At 38.6% G+C, this 24125-nt stretch overlaps 1 protein-coding gene across 1 annotated transcript in view; it reads right to left on the bottom strand.

The window, feature by feature from the left end:
- CSMD3 (CUB and Sushi multiple domains 3) overlaps positions 1–24125 on the bottom strand; it is a 1208248-nt gene that overhangs the window by 138696 nt on the left and 1045427 nt on the right. The window contains exons 46-49 of the mRNA XM_088444368.1: positions 21664–21744; positions 18698–18811; positions 7590–7778; positions 7315–7461 (exon numbers count right to left, since the gene is read on the bottom strand). Of these exons, the coding sequence (XP_088300494.1) occupies positions 7315–7461; positions 7590–7778; positions 18698–18811; positions 21664–21744 (531 nt within the window). The remainder of the gene's footprint in view (positions 1–7314; positions 7462–7589; positions 7779–18697; positions 18812–21663; positions 21745–24125) is intronic.

The following is a 24125-nucleotide window of genomic DNA, read 5'->3' as shown; positions in this document are numbered from 1 at the left end:
TTCGCATGCACAGTAAGCAACAACCGGCCGATTGCAAGCGTATAAGCAACTGCGTTCCCTTGCTGAATCAGGCCCTGAATCTTGCAAGACACATAAGGGAGAGAGAGAGAGAGAGAGAGAGAGAGAGAGAGAGAGAGAGAGAGAATCGCCAAGCCAGAGAGATCAGCTTATTATTATTTCACATCCGCATATTTATTTATGCTGCAACACAACAAGCTGTATTGTTAGCACAATATTTATCAGACTAATTGTGCCCGCAGAGCTTGCATAGTGAATAGTGCACAGTTCTAGCATTATGGCTGTGTTTGGTGAATAACCTCCACCATTCTCAAGGGTGTACATTATATATATATATATATATATATATATATATATATATAGATCCAACGAGGCGGCACTCTATAAGAAATTCACTGAACACAGTGAGTGCCGCCTCGTTGGATCTATGATTTGGGCTGACATATGTCGGCATCATTGTGGAGGGCACCTACGCATTGACATTATTTTTGGGAGTGCCATCCTGAGCCGTGTTTTATATATATATATATATATATATTTAGTAAGTTTGGCGGAAGCAACATCATAACTCATTATATATATATATTTATATATATATATATATATATATATATATATATATATACAGTCAGGTGCATAAATATTGGGACATTGACGGAATTTTCATATTTTGGCCTCTATTCACCACCACAATAGCTTTGAAATGAAACAAACAAGATGTGCTTTAACTGCAGGCTTTCAGATTTAATTTGAGGGTAATTACATCTAAATCAGGTGAACGGTGTAGGAATTACAACGGGGGCCAAAAGTAATGGGACAAACTAAACAATCCTAAATCTAACTTTCACTTTTTAATACTTTGTTGCAAATCCTTTGCAGGCAATTACAGCCTGAAGTATATATATATATACTGGTCACCCTGTCATTTTGTAACTATGTAAATTAGTAACTATGTCTGCCTTGTTTGCACACTCTGATCGGCACTGCCGAACTTTGTGGTGCACTATAAACAAAGCTAATAATATAATGACTCTGTGTACATATGAACATTTATTTATAGTTTTTTATAATCCTACACATTAGAATTCACTTTTATAGGCAGCCAATAGGCCTGAAAAAGGTGGACTTAGCCTAAGTTACTTATATATACAAAGGTAGAAATATAACCCTAATATTTGCATAAGAAATATACGAAAGTAAAAATAAAATAAAAAACTTAATGTGCCATTAATACTTAAAATAATATAGAAATATATCTTTATACATCTGTAATTTGTATTTCAGGCTACTGCAGTACATTGGATATTCTCAAATGAATTTTCACAGCTTGTTATTACAGATGTCTAGTTATTATGATGGTATAGCATCTGTGCTGTACCTCTACTGCAATCCACTTGAGATTAATCCAATTATATGAAAAGAGAACCTCTTCTAATATGGAAGATTGTCTGTACAAGTCAACCTTAAAGTGCAATATATATGTTTTGGGCTTTTTGGTCTCCTTGGAGACCACAATCTTCTGAAGTGTTGTGACAGACATTAAATAACATTAAAGAGTAACAGGATATAGTAAGAGATCAAATAACAATATTGTACAAAACATATAATAATAGTGCTATTGCTCAAAATGAAATAAGAAAATCACCACACAATTTAAAGACCTATTCTTCTCTATAAAAGGTCCTGAATGAATTCCCCATACCCATCCCTAACAGAAGAGGTCTCTCTCCATGGAACTCATTTTCTGACTTGGGTCCCCTGATGAATTCAGGCCTCCATAAAGAAATACACAGTGTTTAGAATCTACCACAGTCGATTTAATGCATGTTTTCTGCCACTGTGGAGGACTACCATCACAGTCACACTTTTAAGAATAATATTATTGGCTAACAAAATAGGTACCACCACTTTTCAGATGCAGATTGAATTTCAAAACCTCACAATGTAGATGGGATGCAGAATATGTTTGCATAACCCCATCTCCCATTTCCTGGCTATGGCTTTTAATGACAGCCAACAGGTTTGGCAGTGGGTTCCTTTATTCCTCACTCTGTTTACAGAATGTAGAAGCACCAGGGTCCATCCACATTGTGGACAACACAGAGTTGTCACTGAGTGACATCATTAAAGTCATCTCTTCCAGGAAATGTGATGGTGAGGTGAGGAAAGAAGAGGTTGGGGATCTTGATGATGTCAGCCATCATCAATTGATCAAGATAATTAAGTCAATATGCTCCGTCCACAGACACAACTGACATTATAGCTCTATGCTCAATTATACAGTGGAAACACTAGTGGAACATGTAGTGGGGAAAAAAAGAAACCTTTATGTTCATGATAGGTTAGTGTAACAACTGAATGCTTTTCATTTGTATCATATTTACAGAATTAGACTATTGTGGTCTTAGACGCAGCATTGGATAAGGGGAAATCCTGGCCTCTCCAGTCCCTCCCCCCCATGGTGACGAAACCCGGGTGTCACCAGCAGAGGGGTGACACCAAAGTGCTGGCTCCCCTCAGTGACAGGAGCTAGGTGCTGCATTACGTGCAGCATTCGGCATCTAGCACAGTGAGCGAGCCGGCATGTCACCCAGGCTGGTGCCCTCCTTCTGATGAAACTGGGAGAGAAAATCCCAGAGAAATGCGTTAAGGTGTATGGGCTATGATCCTTTTTGCTGCTACACCCAAGATGCACTGTCCACTCCTGGCAGGCTTCCTATCCATACATCACCGACACTTTGGAGAAATTTAGCCGGGACAACCCGTGGCTACATACAGAGACTACTTGGCGGCTGGCTCTCAACACAACTGAGCCACTGCAGTGCATACACGGGAGCCCTATATGGAGATTACCAGGCTGACTGCCGACGCAGAGGGGGACCATGGAACCAGCGGCTAACCCTTGGCCCTTCCTCCGCGGCGATTGAATTATTGCCGGCACCTCACATGACAGGAGCAGTCTCAGGAGACCCTAACGGAGAATATACTCAAAGACACTGTCTCAGGCTGAGGTGAGCTGGTTTGGACCAGAGTGGTTATTACATTACAATACCCTCCAGGCCGATTATGTACGCTACTCATCTGCTTTTTTCATAATCACCTGTGCCGCAAAGATAGTGGATTATTGGAACTTTCCATTATCATTAAGTGGATTGGACATTGCTGATTTTATGCACACCGGGTGAGATCCTTCCTCTTTTCAAATTCCATTTTGGACTAACACATGTTATAGAAATTATATTGAAGGAACACCTTTATTTCCTCTACCTTTTATCAGCTTGTACTCAAACATAAATATCAGGCTCATTATTATATGTTTATGTGCACGCATTTCAATTTGTGTCTAATAAATTGTTTCTTTGTTGTCTACTAGCACCACACTTTCTTTTTTCTCTTGGTCCCCGAGGCGAGCCTGCACCTCCCGCACCCCTGGTGAGAAAAAAAAATGGGTGTTCGGGGCAGGTCGTGAGGCCACGCCATCATCCGCGAGGCCACGCCCCCTAATTTGTCATCCCGCGGACAAGCTTGCCGCAATGGGTGCAAAGACAGGTAGGGACGCCACTGCTGTCAATCACTGACAGTCTGCTGCCGGACTGCGTGTAGGATCGCAGACCCGTTCTGCACATGCGCAGATTCCCGAACATAACACTGCTGAATAGTGAGCACTGCTGAATGAAGCCCCAAGTGCATGAGAGACTTTCCCATCCTATATGTTTTGTGAACTTCTGTTTTTGCTGTTCCCCAGTTGCTCATGTAGGATGTTGTGCACAGGACCCACTGAGATGTTTAGATCGTCAGCAATATCACTAAATGAAATGCGTCTGTCCTCCTGAATCAGACCTTCAATGCGGCAATGTGGTGGAACTACCCTTTAAATCATTTTTTAATATAGATTGATGCAAAATAATATGAATTTTGGGTAAACCTGTAATACCAGATTTTATAGCTATAATTATATCTATATATGTTATATATTTTATTTACAGTTTACCTGTAATAAAGTAAATTTGTTTTAAGAATAATAGCATTTGATTATGTTTGTTCTACTTTCCACTGATGATATCTGTAATTTGCATAATAAAATTATGACCTAATTAATATAAACCTAGATGTAAATCTAGCTCCTAGATGGGATAACTCTACAATATGTCCTAAACAGTAAAATGCATTTAAATTCAGATGAAAAAAAAAATATTTTGCTTAAAACCGTTAAGATTTGACTTAATTCCAAACAGAATCCTGGATTTGATACAATTCTAAATGGAAACAGCTGCCCAGCTCTGTACATTTATCTACCCATTGGATCTAATCTAAATAATCTTGTCCCGCCATTGAGAAAATGGTGAATTTTGCACTCCACAAGAACAGTTATTTCATATACAGCAGTGAATGATCTGCAGCCCCCCCCCCCAGTATCTGGACACAACTGGCCACTATTGGCCCTTTCAATGCATATCTTATACTAACTGTTTACTGCCTAAAATGTGTGCAATATAACCAGTAAGGGCTCTATTCATCTTCACGTTTCACCAGCAATTGTAGAAATTAAGGTTTCGGGCCATTCATCAAAAGGGTAAAATATCACAGATATCTCCTATTTACCTTTCTCTCCAGGAATGGCCCGCTGTCCCCATACACTAGTATCACAGATATCTCCTTCTTACCTTTCTCTCCCGGAATGGCCGCTGTCCTGATACATTAGTATCACAGACATCTCCTGCTTACCGGAATGGCCCGCTGTCCCCATACACTAGTATCACAGATATCTCCTGCTTACCTTCTTTCCCAGAATGGCCCCACTGTCCCCATACACTAGTATCACAGATATCTCCTGCTTACCTTTCTCTCCCGGAATGACCCGCTGTCCCCATACACTAGTATCACAGATATCTCCTACTTACCTTTCTCTACCGGAATGGCCCGCTGTCCCCATACACTAGTGTCACAGATATCTTCTGCTTACTGGCATGGCCCGCTGTCCCCATACACTAGTATGGGAACAGAATTCATCAAGCTCTGAAAATACAATATTTTTGGAGCTTGATTGCTGAAGCATTCGCTATCTTCAGATGGCGAGTTCTCCTCCTACCTGCTCCTTCCTTATGGGAAGGAGTCCCGGATAGCTCATGTCCGGCTCCTTCTGCCAGACGTCGTGGCATGCGTGACCTACAAGTCTGAAAGGAACAGTGTAAAAACTTGTGGAGACAGCTGATTTTATGATCAGCCCTCTTCATGCTGAAGTGCTCGTGTCGAGTAGGGACATTAATTATCGGGGTCCATGTTGAATAGAGCGCTCAGAAACTTTTTGACTGATTTAGCGAAAGAACACTGACACCCAAGAATATTAAAAATAACACATTTAGCCTCTTTTACTGAGGTTATGTTTTAGGGTTTGGCTCCATTTTAATATAGCTATCACTAAAAAACTTTAGCCTATTTCTTTGTAAAATGCCTCTTATATCCCACACTATTAAACAGGCTGATAAGCTCCATTTATATATCTGATTTCTTGCTGGCAGCCTGCCCAAACAACTCAGAGTGGTAATACTGTGGAAATATCACAACTGGTAATTATAGATAATTACTAACTTTTCGTTCTGCACGATTTGCGTAATTTCTGTAAATAATGTACATATGTACTATATGTCTATACTGACTGAATTCATTAGCATATACTTTAGATAATTTTAGTCTTTAGATGTTTATTTACAATTATTTGGTTATTATTTCCATCTATTATCCCTTGGCAAATGATAGTATATAATGATAGCCTATTATCATAGTAACACTTCATGACTTTTCCAGATGCATACCAGCCTGCTGAGTAATGCTTTAAGCACAGTTATTTCTATATCCACTGCAGAGAAAAGCCAATAAATCTATGAAATGCAGCAGAAAAAAAATGAGCCTTGTTCTAACTTTGCTTTTCAAAGATAGCTTGCCTTCCTGGATATTTGTATGTACTGTATTAATATAAAAGTAAGCACCTTGGCCCCAATAGCAGCATTTTTTAAAGAGGCCAGTGATGTTGTCCAACTTCCTGAGGTTTCCCTCTGTGCTTTTGAGCATGCAATGGGGGTTGGCACATGGGCCATGAAGACCCAATAATGGGATTATATTCTGGTCCTCTGTGCCAAATCGATGCTTTAATGCTCAGAAAAGCATAATGGGCCTTGGTAGGGTAGACCACCAGTACATCTTACCCCTTCCAAGGCCTCTGCTCTTACCGCTGTGGCCCCCGCTTTCCACTAATCCAAATTGTGCTCCCAAAAAAGGAAAAAAAAAAGAGACCCTTCCGAGCCATTGGGACATTTGAGGTCACTCTAACCTCTTTTGAAGCTTCAGTGGTCTCAAAAGAGGCCACTAGCATAGCGGACCATCCACTCAAAGCAATAGGTCTGGTATTTAAAAGTCAAAACTTCATATGGGACATGGCACTATACTTCCATTAACCCTCACTCTCAGTGGACTAGCATCAATAAAAAATGTTACAGTGCAATCCATTGTTAAAGGAGCACTAACCCTAAAATATATTTTCCTTTATATAGGGGAGCTTCTAACAACATTTTTCAGATAATTTTTCTTAGCTACCCTTCTACAGACTATTACTGTATCTACTGTTCAAAATGTGTCATGCAACTGTGGTCGCCTTGGTAGTCACATAATATTCTACACAATCAGCAGGATTATCAATCATCATCAGCAGCCTGAAGAAACAGACCAAGTAAAAAGGTAGCTATGAAGCTGCTGGTTATAGCCTGCCACATTGACTTTTGTTTAAGAAACACACACACACACACACACACACACACACACACACACACACACACACACACACACCTTTTTACATGGGATTGTTGCTTTTAACTCATCTACAAAGCAAATGCAATTACATAACAAACAAATCAAGTTATATCAATGTATAGGAACTTTCAGTGTATGTGTGACTGTGTGTGTTACTTGCACCTCTTTTATATAATAATGCTTTTATTTCCAATGTCATAGTCATTTAAGCAAAAGGCTGCATGGCCGGTGTACTAAGCGACTTCATCTGTAATGCACATGCCCGATTTAGACACCAACATGGGTGGCCAAAGCGGATAGAAATATTGTTGCTTTGCAATAAGTCCTCAAAAACTGGTTCAGGCTCTACAATACTTAGCAACAGGACAGAAAAACACAACATTAGATTGGCCATGGTTTATCTCTAGAATTGGACCATCTATGCTACAAATGAGCTATTTGCAAATGATACAGTACCAGTGCTATCATATTAATGTTATATAAATAACCTACCTATATATCGTATTCTGAATCCTTTTTTGTTGGTCCCGTGATCTGCCGACCACCGTAAAAAAGCTTCATGCCCACTGCTGGTTACATTGAAAGTTGATGAATAGTCCCCACTTAAGGAAATAAGCAGTGGGTAGTGACTGTTTGGTCCTGTTGCAAATGAAATTTGCAGATTAGCATACGGAAAACATGCAGATATGAGACAAGCTCATAATACAAAAATGTCATCACAAGAACAAAAGCATCAAATTACATTCAATAACATATTGTTTTGTTACCGTCAAAAGCTTCAAGCACGTCAAACTCCTTTTCGGTATGAAAGAATTCAAAGATTATGGTTATATTGTATCCTTTTTCCACGCTAATGCTCCACGCGCACATCTGAAGGTTTGGGTAGCTGTCAGGATAGCCGGGACTCAGTATGATACCTGTCGAGTCCAGACGCATTTCATTGGCTGGGCACAACACTGTAAAAGACAAAGAATATGCAGCTTTTACAAATGAAAACCTTTATCTCAGAATGCAGCTGTTTCACAGTATCACAAAGTGTTATTAAAATGAGTAGCAATAAATTCAATGGACATGTCCACCTTCAGCGAACTTTAATATGTTCGCTTTTGGTAAGTTTTTTCTCCTTAATACATTGCTTCGTCCATATGTGCAACAAAGCTATGCATTTATATCATCCGGAGGAGTTGATTATTTGTATTGTCCTAATATGACAATGTTCTGAAGCACTTTGTAATGATGAGTTGCTGAGAGGCTACCAGATCAGCAGTGATCAGCTGCATGGTAGACGCTGGGGAAGGATACAAAGATACAGAGGTGCTGAAAAGTACCTCTAAGATAGGCGGCTGCTGGAAAAATTTTTTCCAGCAGCCATCTAGTGGAAGTGGATGTTTCTGATTGATCGCATCAGATGCCAGCGAAAGCTCAGCCTGGTGATGTTGCAACAGATACCAAAAATTGGTTGCTGTAAATTTATCCACAAAAACCCACTGGAGATTTACTGTACCATAAAAAATAAAAATAAATATTGGTTAACAGTATAGATGTCTATTACTGTCCCAAAGAAAAATATTTTGATAAATAGCAAACTACTTTCATTTAAATAAACACTTTACTTACATTTAGGGAGCATAAATACAAACAAAAAGTTAATTTAGGAGTAATTTGAGGCAACTTTTTTTCACCCCTATAATGACATGTAATTATCTGCCCAATTTGGCTAATAAAAATCTCTAATTGCCTAAATAGTCATGGGGGGGGTCCCCAGAGTTTCTCCACCAAGCCTTCAAGCGTTCCCTGAAAACTCACCTCTTCAGACAAGTTTATCAGATTCCAGATCCACCCACATAACATTCATAGCTTCCATATCTAATTACATCCCCTCTCACAGTCCTCACATTACCTCACACATAGTCTTTCTTTCACACCCTCCTGACCTTTGGGCAACATTCCTGTGTGCCTGGATCATACAGCCCACCAAGAACCTCTGCAATCTGGCTGGACCAATATGCACTTTCCTATAGAAATTACTACAGTTGAATTTCTCGAAGCCAATTAAATAGAAAAAAAAATGTCTACGGCATCCCGAAAGGTCACATACCACGAGAAATAAAAATGAATGCTCGCAGTTGACCATGCTCCTCAGTCTAGCTACTGTGTGTAACTCCGATGGTAACAAGAAGCAAAACACTAAAGGTCTGATACCAGTGAGCTGCGCCATGCTTCACGCTATGCATTGTTGTGCTTAATCTGTGATTTAGTCCAGTTCCTTGGCATCAAAAATATTAATCCTAGTGCCTCGTACACTGTAAAGCTGGCCACACACTAGACCAACTTTCATCCAACCAACCAACTAGTTGATTGGTTGGAATGAAAACCTGGTAAGGGATGAAAGCAAATCACAATCAGGAATTTGCTCCTAAATGCCAGAAAACAGATGAAAATGGTCATCAGACAAGTTTGTTAAATGTATGATCAAAACAATTTGTTCAAACAACAGTTTTTAGTCCATTTTCTGGCGTTTGGGAGCAAATTGCTGATTGTCATTTGCTTTCATCCCTTACCAGGTTTTCATTCCAACCAATCAACTAGTTGGTTGGTTGGATGAAAGTTGGTCTAGTGTGTGGCCAGCTTAAGCGACTTTTTTTGCGGCTGCAATGCAAACAAGATGCTGGCGCAAAAAGGATAGGTGTTTGAGGACACATAGTACACTGTTAGCTACAAGACCAGCTGCAGAATGACTGTCAACTCAGTTAAACCAAACTTTCCCTCATTGCTCAGCCAGTTCCAAGCCATTTCCGAGATGACAGCAAAACACACCACGGATAGCATTGAAAGATTTATGATTAGTTTAGCAGTTAATGACACATGATCAATTCAATACACAGTCATTCAGTGGTGGGACTCTTAGCAAGCAGCCTAGCCTCACTTCTAACAGTTAGATTTTATATTACAATGGAATACAAGTCTGGGGATCACACTATGTGACGATTTCCTTGTATTACAAAAAGGACAAGAAGAAGGAAAAAAATAGTACAGTATATCTATTGTATACTAATATTATAAGAATGTTGTGGTCTGTCTATTTGTTCCAAGTTGTCACAAAAACTACCAAAAAGATTTTCATAAAAACTGCATCATTTTGTAGTGGAAATTCCTAAAAGTAACCTGCGCTTTGTTTCATCTCGATCAGTCAAGTTAAAGCTAAGCAATAATAAAAACAACATTTAGGGGTCTATTTACTAAGCAGTGTTAGGAGACAGAGTGAAAAGTGATAAGAAAGTGATGAGGTGCCAGCCAATCAGCTCCCAACTGTCATTTTTCAAACACAGTCTGTGAGATGACAGTTGGGAGCTGATTGGCTGGCACCTTATCACTTTCTTATCACTTTTCACTCTGTCTCCTAACACTGCTTAGTAAATAGATCCCTGATTGACATCATCAATGCAAGAGACAGGTGCTGCACCATGCGCATGGCCAGGAGAAAGTGGAGGGAGAGGCGATTTGGGCCTGAGTTCACTTGAGCAGTAAAGGCTACATAGCAGTCTGTGCACAGGGTGATGGCCCTGCTTCCACCAGTCTGTATAGCGCTGCTGGTCATGTGGGCCTCTCCCACAACAATGCCTCTATGCAAAGCAATAAAACTATAACACCTCAAAAAAAAAAAATTGTGGCAGACACGATTTAATCATGGGTGAAGAAGTGGACAACAGCCACACAAAGTTTTCGGACTTGAGCTGGGATGCATCAAGCATCCCATTTTGGATGCAATACATCCCACCACTGAACGCATGCATAGTGGTGTTTAGTAAAACTGCATACTGTACATTTACAATTGCCATTATAATCATAAAGGATAGCTTTTCCGATAAGAGCTATGCTTCGCAGTGTTCATACTTCTGGCTCTAAGACTCAGGAGTCTTCTGGACATGCGCACCCATCGGTATAATGGCCCAAGGTCATAGGACCCCTTTACCATTATACAGAGATTACTCCAGAGAATCCCATTTTTTATTATATCCTGATACCCACAACCCAATGGTGTTAAGAGGAGTGCTCTTCTTGATGGGACTGGCAATCTCTGTAGGGGAGGAATGATATGCTTTTTTTGGTAACCCCTCTACCTATATTCTCTCCGGCCCTACCATGACTTAATGACAACATACTGGAAATCACAACTGAAGAAACTATTGTGCCAAAATCTGACTTGAACACATTCTGGCCTTAGTCCTAATACATATATAGGATTAGAAGAACAATTGACGCTAGTTGTGCTATAGCCAAAGTACAAATGTATTAAAATATAGAGTAAGCTGTCTACAGTATACCATAACTTTTGCTTACTTGGCTAACCAATTAGCACCCAATGGGTTCTTAGCACACGTTTTCAATTGAAGCTATTGTTATACATTATAGACATTATAGGAAGTGACATGACTTTTACAATCTTTTTAATTTCACAACAGTTTAATTTACACTTTTAATTTTCTTTAGGTTCCTTGCAGCCATTTTACTTCTGCGCTTCTATGATTTATTTGTCAGACCCATCAGAAGGACCAATCCAGATTCACAATCAAGAAGAGAGTGACTTTGAATTGGTCCTCCTGCCCCAATTGCAGCCATTTTGAAACATTTCAAAGTGTTGCTAATTCTAAAGTAGAAAAACAAAAGAGACACAGGAAATAAATATGTACTAAAAAGATGCAATTTAGCATACAGTGCTTTTCAAATGTACACAAATTTCTGAATCCTACAAGTAGCTGTTTGATGTCGCTGAACTTTTTTGGACATGTCTGGGTGCTACAGTACATGACTCTTACACTAAAATAAAAAGTCAATCTTATAAATATATATATATATATATATATATTTATAAGATTTCTAAGATTAAAAGATTTACAAGATTTATAAGATTAAAAGATTTATAAGATTTAGTGTATATATATATATATATATATATATATATACATATATATATATATATATATATACATATATATATATATATATATATATATATACATATATATATATATATATATATATATATACATATATATATTGCTAGGCAATCTCACATTTTTTTTTCAATTGTTTTCATACTTAGCATTTTATTATGTTTATGGTTTAGTTAACTATTGCAATAAAAAGGGCAAATTTAATCATACATTGGATCAATAACTGTGAATAAAATCATTAATAATTAAAATTAACTGTAAAAATCATCTATATCTATCATTAAAGGAGCCATATACACTGTATACCATGTTCATTTAAATGCTGATTTCTGCTCTTGACTGTGATAAGCTGTGAGATTTTTTTTTTTAATGATGGAGAAAGGGCTTCTGATTGGCTGTGAGTAATAGCTACTAATCAGTCACGTGTCACTTTGTACAGATCACAGCCAATCAGTTGCCTTTCACTCTAAGGGGAGGTGTATCAAACCTTCTAGAGAGGACAGGTAGAGAAATTCACCATAACAACCAATCAGATTCTAGCTGTTATTTATCTAGCATAGTCTATAAAACGATAGGCAGAAAATGATTGGTTTCTATGTGCAACATCTCAACTGTCCTTCACACAACTCCCACTAGTACTGTATACCCCTCTCAATCAAATTTATTCCAAGTCTGATACAGTTAAAAGTAACAATCTGTATCTCATGTTAGAGGGAATACACAACGGCTTAAAAAACTCCAGCTAAAATTTTATATTTAGTGTTTGATGGCATTTCCTGTGTTAGGATATTTTTTTTCTATTACACTTACACAGAAATATCATTCACTCTACTTTTTGGGGCCCCCTAAGTCTTCAGGAGGCCACAACTGCTCTGCTCTTTCTTACAGTATTAGCCAAGACAATGGTGTTCTTGAGGCCACTCCCAGTGTATAATACTGAAAAGGGACGAAGGGGTTGGGCATTGACAACTCTGTTGCCGGTTGAATACAGTGAGCAAATGTAGTGCAGTATAAAGAATGACACAGCTGGAGCATGGAATGCTTCAGAGATCCCAAAGGAAAAAGTGAATATACAACAAGTAAAACCTCAGTAAATTAACAAAGTTTGGATACTTTTTTTTATATGACTAATATGACTTACTACGCCATTTTTAAAAGACATTTTCCCAGTGTTATATATTAAGAAATATCATAGCTTTGTTTAAGCCAGTCCTAGAATACAATAATAATTGATTTTGTCATTTATCTTATGTGACGTGCCAGCCAACTCCTAGCCTAAGGTGGTGTAATGCTTTGGTCACATGCTATTGCAGGAAATGAGCAATGCACTATTTCGGTTGGCATGAATTTTACAAGTATTGGAAAGCTACAAGTTTCCTGAAGTTGTAAATGATGGATAAAGACAGCAATGTACCACAGAAATATAGGTTAAAGGGATTTTTAATAATCTGCTTTGATAAGATTGGTTTCTACTATGTAAATCAAACTGAGCATCAAATGACCCTGGGCTGTGAAATGACCTACTGAATGTGATAGCTGGCAGTGGTTCTAACTTGTGTCTTCCTGCAGGATTAAATGAGAAAGATGTTCAAAATAAAAGTTGGAAAAATCAGTTTTAAAATTAAATAGGATCTGTCCTGTGCTCACAGAGAATGTACAAAGGTTTAGGCTAAATCAAGGAATGATTCCCGCTATCCTGAGTTCCTTGAAGCACCTGATCCATTGGTAAGGAGCAGAACTGTCACCTGCCCAGGATTCTATACCTGCTATGGTGATTGTCTATAACAGGCAAACCCAGAGGCATCCAGGTTATCATTGCACCATACAGAATAATACAGCATATTATGGTGCTATGAACCATCTATGTAACAACGGGTTTGGTAAGAAATACCGGCAGCTTAATAGCCACCAATTCAAATCCCGACAGCAGCATCCTGATGCATGAAGATCCCTACAGGGCAGGAAAGTACCCAACCCCCCCCACTCTCTCCCCCTCTAACCCTAACCCTCCCTTAGTGGTGTCTAACCCTAACCCCCCTCCCAGTAGCATAAACCTAACCCCCCTATCCCCAGGCACAGTGATGCTTACCCGACGTTCAGCATTCCGGTGGTTGTGATGCCGACATGTTGTCTCCATTTTTCAGGATGGATAAGGCCAGAGTGTGCATTGGGATATGCAGATTCCTGGCCTCTTGTATGTCCAGGAACCGGCCAGGCTGCAGGAGGCTACAGCTCCCGCAGCCTAACCAAAAAAGCAACCTGAATCCCAGCCTGCGATGTTGGTCATAGTTCAGGGTTCACAAATACAGCAAGGAGGTGTCTGACACCTTCTGCAATTGCATGTCAGATGGACGGATTTGCACAGCCACTTGTGTGCGGCTGTGTAAATCCGTCCATCTCTGAATCCGACCCTTAATTACTACCTCAGTCAGTTTGCCTATACCATCTGTTCATAAGTATAGATATCCTTAAAATCTAAACTGTTTGGTTGTCTTGAGGATGAAGTTTGATAAATTCAGGTGTATGTTATTGGAGGGATCTCCCGACCTATGTCAGGGTTTGACCAAAGACCCTCAAGGAAAAAGACAATAGGGAGAGAGATAGAGAGAGACAACAAGGAAAAGAGAGAGAGAGAAATAGACAAAGGGGGTAAGAGAGAGAGAGAGACAATTGGTGGCAGAAATAGAGAGACAACTGATGGAAGACAGAGACAATGGAGAGAGAGATGCAAGACAAAAAGAGAGAGACAACGAGGGTGAAGAGAGACAGAACTGAGCAGGAAAGCGAGAATGAGGAGAAGAAAGAGAGAACTGGGAAGAGAGGGAGAGATTGTGCTTTTACATAAGTAATTTTCCTACAAATTTTACTGGGAAGCCAAAGTTCTTTTGTTACCGGTTAACAAGATTAACTTCTTTGTATTACAGCACCTGCATTTAGCTTCAGTCAGAGGCAATAAAAACATCCATTAAAGTTGATTTATAGTATTCTCGATTAACAGGGTTTGATTTACTTAAACAAACAAAATAAAATTTGTAAACTGGTGAATTTGCCCCCAAAAATATGAATATAAATAATGTATCTTACCAGTTTCTCTCGCATTTAATTAAGTATTTAAAAAGAAAAACAGAAGAAACAAAAATTGTATTCGGAAGAAATATATCCTGTATACAACTCATATAGAATAAAAAAAAAAGAGAGAAAGAAAATAAAAGTGGCACCATAGGAACCAATTCCCCATTCTTCTTGTGTTTCTGATTGTGCATTAATGGCCCGTGGCTGACGTGAGCTGCTGGAGTACAGGCTGCTCTGAATACTAATTTCCTGGTCTCATTTGATCTACACATGGACAATGTACAGTTACATTAGGAGTGCTTAGCACAGGGTTTTACAGATAATAATTTTTTTTCCATAAATAGGAGCCTCGCGGCTAAAATATGCTAAATTAGATGTAAAAATGGGCTCCTCGCAGTGACAGTAAGAGAGCACACTGGGTGATCATGCCTGTTTCTATTACATTATCACTCAGCTTCATCATATAAATACCTGCAACACTATTATCTCTCTGGTTTTCTGTCAGTTCTGGACAACATGTGCCCAGATATACACTAACACTTCATGCTTGTACTACAAATATGATGAACAGTATTGGTAAAGGCCAGCTTCACCGAAACCCAAAAACTTATTGTAGTGCTGAATTCACGTAAAATAAAAAAAATGGGGCTGACCTATACATCATTCCTCAAAGATTCCCTGAAATTTTGAAGGTCATGTGCCACTCCGCTTTGTACTTGGTGCTCATCGTGTTTGAAAATCGGGTTTTGCTGCCATTCCCCTGTACCATTTCAATTTGCATGAGTTGTACTATCTATTGATGTGGGACCTTGACCATCGCTCAGCATGTATGAAACCGCTGATAGCAATGAAGAGTGGAGCAGAGGGGACTCTTCAAGTCCTAAAGGACCCGGCTGGTGCAGCCAATTCTGCAAACTGTTTCTGAGTAACTATTTCAATTAGAACTCGGTGCAGAGGGCTTACAGATGCCTTTCCAGAAAATGTTTGTGTGGTGTAGACCATAGGCTATGATGGCTTAATCTCTGAAATTGATGGGTATTTCTCACAATATAGCAGCCCCCATTGAATATGTTGCAATCAAAAATGTTGAGCCTCAGCAGAACCCTCCTATATGTGCTGCTGACTCCCATACATACAACCTGGCCTTGCTTAATGTATGTGGGTAGCCTAGGAGCATTTTAAGAGAGGAGGGTGCCCGTGTGCAGCCTCCATTTGGTCCCCCTCCTCTCTGACAGCACACTGAGCACAATAGTATCTACTGCACATGTGCAGGTCTCCAGGAAAATGACGCCAGTGCCTTATTCCCGGAGACCTCTTATCTGCACATGGGCGGGTCACAGGGAAAATGTCCGCCGCCATTTTCCTTGTGATTTTTTCTCTTCGGAAGCGGCCGGCCCGGCGTTGCAGAGCAGCACTTTGAAGACGGCGGAAAGGTGAGTATAAACTACATATGAGTGCAGGGTGTGCAGTGTGGGCCCCCCAGTACCCAGGAGCCCATGTGCACGGCACACCCTGCACCCATTATAAATATCCCCCTGGGGTATCCCATGAAAACTATTTTGGGGAAAATATCTTGAAAATATATAAGATTTTTTTAATAAATAGGCCCTAAGGACGAAGGCAAAAGTACAGGTTGGTTATTTTTCTTATAGAAAATGGACACATCCACTGCAATTTTGTAATATGTACAGTTATACCTCTGCAAAGCTTTTCTTACTAATAATTTGTGATTGATCAGTTAATTAACATCACTAGATATTTACTATTACTTTACTACCCCTCTCAGCAGATACTCACAGATTTTGGCTCTAAAATGTGAAGATATTTTTTATTGTGTGGGGAAAATAACAAATTAAAAATGCAGATTTTTCTAATTTCCACTGCTAAATCTCACTGGTACAAAGCAGCTGTGCCAGACAATTTACAGTTCTTTATCTTCATATATTCTGATTTGTTTACTTTTATTGTGTGCTCTTCTAACTCCTCCAGGCACCATCTTTGCTAGTTCAGTTGCTAAATATAGTGGGATTATGAATTACATGATTACATACTTACAGGTCACAATGCACTCACATGATTTGATCATGGCCAATTTATGCAGGAGAAAATAATATATTTAACACAGACAAAAATACTTATATTTATTTTAAATTTGCAGTAAACATTTTTTTTATTTTAAATAAATAAATACATGAAGAATAATGGGTGATGAAAATTAAATATATTTTTCTGGTAACGCAAATGCTTTCTCAAAGATTTGTGTTAGAAGAATTTAACATAAATTCCTAACTTTTTTGGATTAGAAATTTCCTTATAGGAGTCTTAATCCTCTGCAAAGCTAAAGAGCAATTTAAGCCACTATGTGACATTAATAATACATATGAAAGACTGTGTGATACTGAGCAGATCAACAAACACAAGTCCCAGGAGTGTTTCTGCTGAACTAAATATATTCACCAAACTCTCACTGCTTTGCAGCAGATTGCCATGTTAGGGGGCAAGTGCTTCTCTATCACAGCAGGCAGAGTGTGACTGACAGCTTGCACAGACTGTTCTGATCACAAATGCCATCCCCTAATGTCATGCACTTAGGGCCTGTGGCTGAGTCACACGCAATGTTGATGTTTATGTAGTTCAACCATATTTTGCAAGTGTGCATGGGTGAAAATTTCAGAAAACCCCCACGGCACATGCATTACACAGATGGTATAAAAAATGTGATGGAAAACTAATGAGCACTCCTGGGTGGTGACTGGCAGTTGGCTAGTAGTGCATGCAAAATGGTCCATTCAATGGCTGTATTATGGGAGTGTTGCGGGCGTGTCAATGCCAGCGGCTATGTTCCCAGTGCTCAGCCGCATGCATAAGAGGCCATAGTGTAATGAAGAAACTGCACCTGCAGTCAGGGGCGTAGAGAGCCCGGCCGGGCCCAGCTGAAGGGGGCGTGGCCTAATCGCAGGAGGCATGGCCATGCCCCCTTGAGCTAACAAAAAAACAGCACTATTGCATTGGGGAGGGGGGCACTGTGAGCCCCTCAGCACGGCCCGCAAAGCCCACAGGCATAGGTGACTGCGGCGGCTGCTGCGTGGATGGGAGGAGTGATGGAGAGAGGGGGAGAGCTAATAGTACCCGCTCCACTGTCTCTCGGCGCCCCTGCCTGCAATAGGGCCTGAAGGGCCAGAAGGTACGACTGATAGTGGCATATAATGATGCACCTATCACCAATATAGTGGCCACGGGCGCTAACAGTGTGCACCTCAGTCATTGCACATACGGCCATTTGGATATATACTAGGGAAGGCGTTTGTAGCTGCAATTGTGCAAACACGCAGACAGGCAGCAGCAAAATGATGCTGACAATGACAGGGCCCAGACTAATGAATTTTGATTCAACCCATGCAATGGTTTCCTCTGCCACATGTACTATAGATTATATTATACAAGATATTTTGAACTGCATGTATATAAAATACCATATTTATGCTTATAGGTGTGATTTTTTTTTTAAATAAATAAATAGCATTGGACATGTGTGCTTAAGATTTATTATGATTTCATTAATGAAAAAATCTTGCTCTTAATTTAAAAAATTTCCAGTATATGTCAAAATAATTATTAGGGTTTCAAGGTGCCATTTATTATAATGTAACAGAACCATATGTTTGGATAAAAAGACATCTGTCTTATTAGTCTGTGTCCTACGTTTTCCAAAAAAATAATGTCATCTATATTTCTACAAAATAGAACAATCTAAAATAGAAACCTTTTGTTATTTATTTCTTCCACAATGCCTCTGTAAATAATTCATTTTTAATAAATATAGAGAAATGTAGAAACAATGCAAAAACCTTGGCATGAAGGTGGTGATCCGTCCATCTGAAGCCTCTCACCAAGTCTGCAAGTTAGGATCTCATTGCCAACTAAGGTAAAACCGGGTATGCACTGATATCGTATTATGTCCCCTGTTAAAAATATAAAATATATATATATATAATACCAAACATATTATTTAGCATTTATTGTATAGTAGTAGTAGACTTTTTATTATATGTGAGAACTGTTTTACCTTCCACATGTTATATATTATTATAATTATAATCAGTGAGGAATTATACAAAAAAGTTAGACACAGAAACTTGTGACTACTAGTACTATTACTACATATTATTACTAGTAATATTATTAGTTGAAGTAGTAATAGTGTAATTATCATTATAATATTTCAGAACTATTTTATCTTCCACATGTTTTATACTGTTATAAATGTAAGCAGTGAGTAACTATATAAAAAATAAACAGTAACATATGACCACCAGTACTAATACTATTTATTGTAATAATAATAATAATAATAATAATAATAATAATAATAATAATAATAATAATAATAATAAGTAGTAGTTAGTAATAGTAGCAGTAGTAGTAGTATTAGTAGTAATAGTAGTAGTAGAAATAGTAGTAGTAGCAGTAGTATTAATAGTAGTAGTAATAGTAGTAGTAACAGTAGTAGTAGTAGTAGCTGCAATAGTAGTAGTAGCAGTAAGAGTAGTAGTAGCAGCAGTAAGAGAAGTAGTAGTAATAGTAGTAGTAGTAGCAGTAATAGCAATAGTAGTAGTAGCAGTAATAGTAATAGTAGTAGTAGCAGTAACAGTATTAGTAATAGTTGTAGTAGTAGTAGTAATAGTAGTAGTAGTAATAGTAGTAGTAGCAGTAATAGTAGTAGTAGTAATAGTAGTAGCAGTAGTAATAGTAGTAGTAGCAGTAATAGCAATAGTAGTAGTAGCAGTAATAGTAATAGTAGTAGTAGCAGTAACAGTATTAGTAATAGTAGTAGTAATAGTAGTAGTAGTAATAGTAGTAGCAGTAATAGTAGTAGCAGTAGTAATAGTTGTAGCAGTAGTAGCAGTAGTAGTATACATCATAATGAGAAATATTTTTATTTTATATATTGTTATAAGCAGTAAATAATTATCCAAAAGTTATAAACAGAAGTGACTAATGTCACTGCTACTAGGTGATGAGTCTATTTAATATAATCAACTGCTGATAATAGAGAGAGAGAGAAATGAGGGAACAAAAAGACACAAGGAAAGAGAGGACAAAACCTATCCAACACCTGTAGTATATTTATGTACATATAAAGGATAATAGTAATATAATTATTTTGTAGTGGTAAGACATGTAAATCCATAAGCTAAACAAATAATAATCTCTAACTGAAAAAAATGACCTAATATTACAACTATGTTGCTTCAAATATCAGTGATTATTATTTTAGGAATAATAATTATTAACACTCTGACAGCTCAAGTATTAAAATGATAGTGTAATAACAAACAGACATTGGGCCTGATTCAGACCCACTCGCGAGCGGCTGTCCGCTCGCAAGTGGGTCGATGTTCTGGACTGAGCATGCGCACGACGGAGGGAGCTCCGTCGTGCGCATGCGCCAGACGCGACGAGCGAAGGAAAGTCCTTCGCTCGTTGTGTCTGATCAAAGGGGGCGTGCTGTCGATGTTGATTGACAGCACGCCCCCTTTGGTAGGCGTGCCGGGGGCGTGCCTCCCTGACGGGGGCGTTCCCACGGGAACGCCTCCCGTCAGAAGCCGGCCCACTGACATCACTAGTGATGTCAGTGAGAGTGATTTTGGCTCTGATGGAGCCAAAATCACTCCGGAGCTTGCGGTGGAAAACCTCAACCGCAGGCTCCGGCTCGCAGTTTCGATGGTCGCGATGGTCAAGACCATCGCGGCCATCAAAATGCATGCTCGTATAGCCTGTGGGTGGTGACCCACAGCTATACGAGCGTCCAGGAGGATGGTCCATTTTCATGGAGGCCGGCCCTCATTCAGAGCGTGCGCTCTGCTCAGAGCGTACGGCTCTGAATGAGGGCCATTGTCACCTAAGGTAGTACCACCCCTCTCTGTTACTGTGTGACTTCTATTTCTCTGGTCATTTCTGACACATCAGTCTTTAGGTTTCCACTCTGGAAGACCCAAAATAGCAAGGGCACCAGTAGCAGTACATTTTCCAAGTGCACATCATCCACGTCAACCAGACAATTTCACTAACAATTAGCCCAAGCAACAATAGTTGAAAGTGCTCTGATTTGTAAATGTTGTGTTGTTGCCTAAGTGACACTGAGGGACTCCATCTAAAGATCGGTCCTCCCAGGGTGGATGAATATTGGAGGCTTACTCCAAGAGCAATGAGCTTTCACATTACAAAACTATCTGTTTATAGGTATATTCCTTATATATAAATGGAACATGTCTGAAAGTAGACTTCTCGTTCAAATAGCATTACTTTAATTACTTAGTACATTATTTATTTAACTAATTATACTTTTTTATTTATTTTTTTGCAGACAGCAACAAGGTCTCTGTACATTTACAGTATTAAGACCATTCAATAAAAGGAACAATCCTAAATAATTAGAGATGAAAAGACATTATTTTCATACCTCATCCCATCACCTAAAATTGAATTAATGGCATTAAATTTATTATTTAAATTTTAAATATTTACATTTAATTTAAAAAAAAAAATTCTGTACATGTCCTACCACAATCCACTTAAACCAGGACCCAGATCTGCCCAAAGCACACCCAGATTCACCCACTGAAGCCTGCCTTTCTTTGAGATCATGCCTCCTATCCAGTAAGTCACAACCCCTTTTGCAGCTGAGAATCAGGAGCACTAAAATCAGGACTACTTTTCCCTAATATCACCTATATTCCATAATTAATTTTCCTTTAGAAATATTATCAGTATATATTTGATCATTTTACAGAGCATACATTATACATCTTACCTATTTCAAATTCATCATCTTCTGCCAATATTTCTGCATTTGGTACAGGTGGGGGTGATTGACAAATTCTCAATTGATATGCTGTAAAACATAAAAATGAACACATTGCTTATTAATATGCATAACATTATATTTAATTGTATCTTATTAAAACATAAGGATTCTGCTACTTCTCCTAATATACTGTACACAGACAAAGATAGACTGATATACTGTACTATTCGTTGAACTACAAGTACAATATTCCAATAGTAATCTAAATGTAACAGTCCAGAAAGGAATTAAATAAAATTGTAAGGAGGAGTCCAACCTCTAATACTGCATGTACAGTACAGTATGGTACATTTTTCTTAGTGAGTTTAATATTTAACATTATTATTTCCAGATCACTCACCAATATCAAATTTCAGTTCAAGGCATGGTTAGTGTGGCTGGGACCAGGGTAATGTCAAGAATATAATATATAATACATGGTTTAAACAAAAAGTATTGCAAAATGACTCCCACTGCTTTTTTTGTCTTTGTACAGTTGGTAAATCTTCACACATCGAATGGATATAGAACAAAACATAAAAGCAAAAACTGTTTAAAATTCTAATACTTTCTCAAACTCGTAGCAAGTTGATAAATGTAAAAAAATATCCAGCTGTTTAAAGATTGATCCATTTGTGGTATGTGGGAATTTCTTTTCATCTGTGTATTTAGCCTATCTATTAGCTAGACTGTGAGCTGACATGCAATAACAAAGGCTTAGATATCATGGGCATCTAGGCCAACGTTGTAACATGAAAACACATGATAACTCTAGAGGAAATTGTTGAACCTAGAGGAAGTGTTAGTGAGCTGCTCAACAGACTGCATGTGCCTTCTGCAAGAGAACATAATATAAAAGATAGCACTACTTTGCAGAGGAATAAAAATAGACAATGTTGAAGGGTACTGTATAAAAATTAAATAGGTTATTACTTTTCAGTGCAATACAGAAAAGAGATGATAGTGGAGCAGCAGCAGACAGGTTCTCAGAAAAAAAGATGATTTAATGTATTTGGGCAGGAGTTACCCTTATTTAGATCATACAAAGAATGCCCACTTGTGACATTATTAATAATATGGTGTTAATTGAAAAAAAAATTGTATTACACCAGGGGCGTTTCTAAAGAGGAGGGGGCCCGTGTGCAGTCTCTTCTCTGTCCGGTGGCTGGTAGCGCACTGAGCTGTGCGCGGCCAGTGCCGGAGTTATAGACTCTGGGCACTAGAGTGCGCCCAGAGTCTATAGAGGATGCGCTGGTCACCAAGAAAATGTCTGTGGCGGCCATTTTCCAGTTGTTTTTACAGCACCAGACCCCTGCGAGAAAGTGGGACACCGGTAAGGTAAGTAATTCTATGGGTGCAGGGTGTGCTGTGTGGGGCCCCCCTGGACCCAGGGGCCAGTGTTCCCCACACACCCTGCACCCATTATAGATACACCCCTGTATTACACACATACTGTAAGTAATTATCATAGCACTAATGAATAACATGAAATAAATTAAGAAGACTGTTCTGAGCATACTGATGAAATCACAGGAATTCCAGTTAGTACAAACCGTAGCGATCTCATAAATAATAGTAAATTAATTGTATACAATGTAAGATGGATGATTAACACACAACTGCTTCATAAACATAGGCTATTTTTTGCTTCCTCAGTATATCTCCAAGAAATTCTCAACTTTTAGCTTAAGGATTTGTAAGAAGTTGTTTTTAAATCCTGTTTAAGCTGTGAGAATGACAAGACTGGTGACTTTTAAATAAATTAAATAAAGTTATGTTTCTCATCTGTAGGTTTATGTTATATTAATAAGTCTTCTATGATGATGAGAGAGAGCCTTTCCTCGCTGTCATTATCTCATGGTAGCACATGCTTTTCTCGTTGACAGATTCTTCTCATAAAGAATGAAGGCAACAGTCGATCAATCAGCAACCAAATAGCCTTCTATGATTCTGCAACAATCACAACCCTTGAGTTCTAACCATGTGTGAGCTGGTTTTCCCCCCATCTTATTGATGTTCTTAGCTGTGGTCATTAACCACAGATGTCAAGATTTACAGTGATGGTTGAGAGTGGGACAACCATTGTTGTAAATCATATGGCACTGGGAGTCAATGGGTTAAACTCAACAATTACCCTCAAATCACCCTCTAGGGAAAAAATTGTTTTCCCCTATTTTGAGACATCTTGTGAACTTCTTGCTGGTGACAGAATGGAAAAACAAATTTATTACATTACATTTGCTGCAAACCTGGAAATACTTCAAGAAACTTTCTGCAATAGCTATTATGAGCTTTGTACTGTGCTATCATTCCAACATCCTGTTACAGTAGTTACTATATATTTTTTTATCGTTTTTAAGTACTTAAAAATAGTAGCACACGCGTCCATAATGAGCAACCAAGTCATTATATCCACCAGTGCTGGTCCA

The sequence above is a fragment of the Taudactylus pleione genome, unplaced genomic scaffold (genome assembly GCF_031769625.1).
Source record: "Taudactylus pleione unplaced genomic scaffold, aTauple2 ptg000360l, whole genome shotgun sequence".
NCBI classification, from domain to species: domain Eukaryota; kingdom Metazoa; phylum Chordata; class Amphibia; order Anura; family Myobatrachidae; genus Taudactylus; species Taudactylus pleione.
Note: the sequence above shows the minus strand (reverse complement) of the source record. Positions and strands in the feature narration are given on the sequence as shown.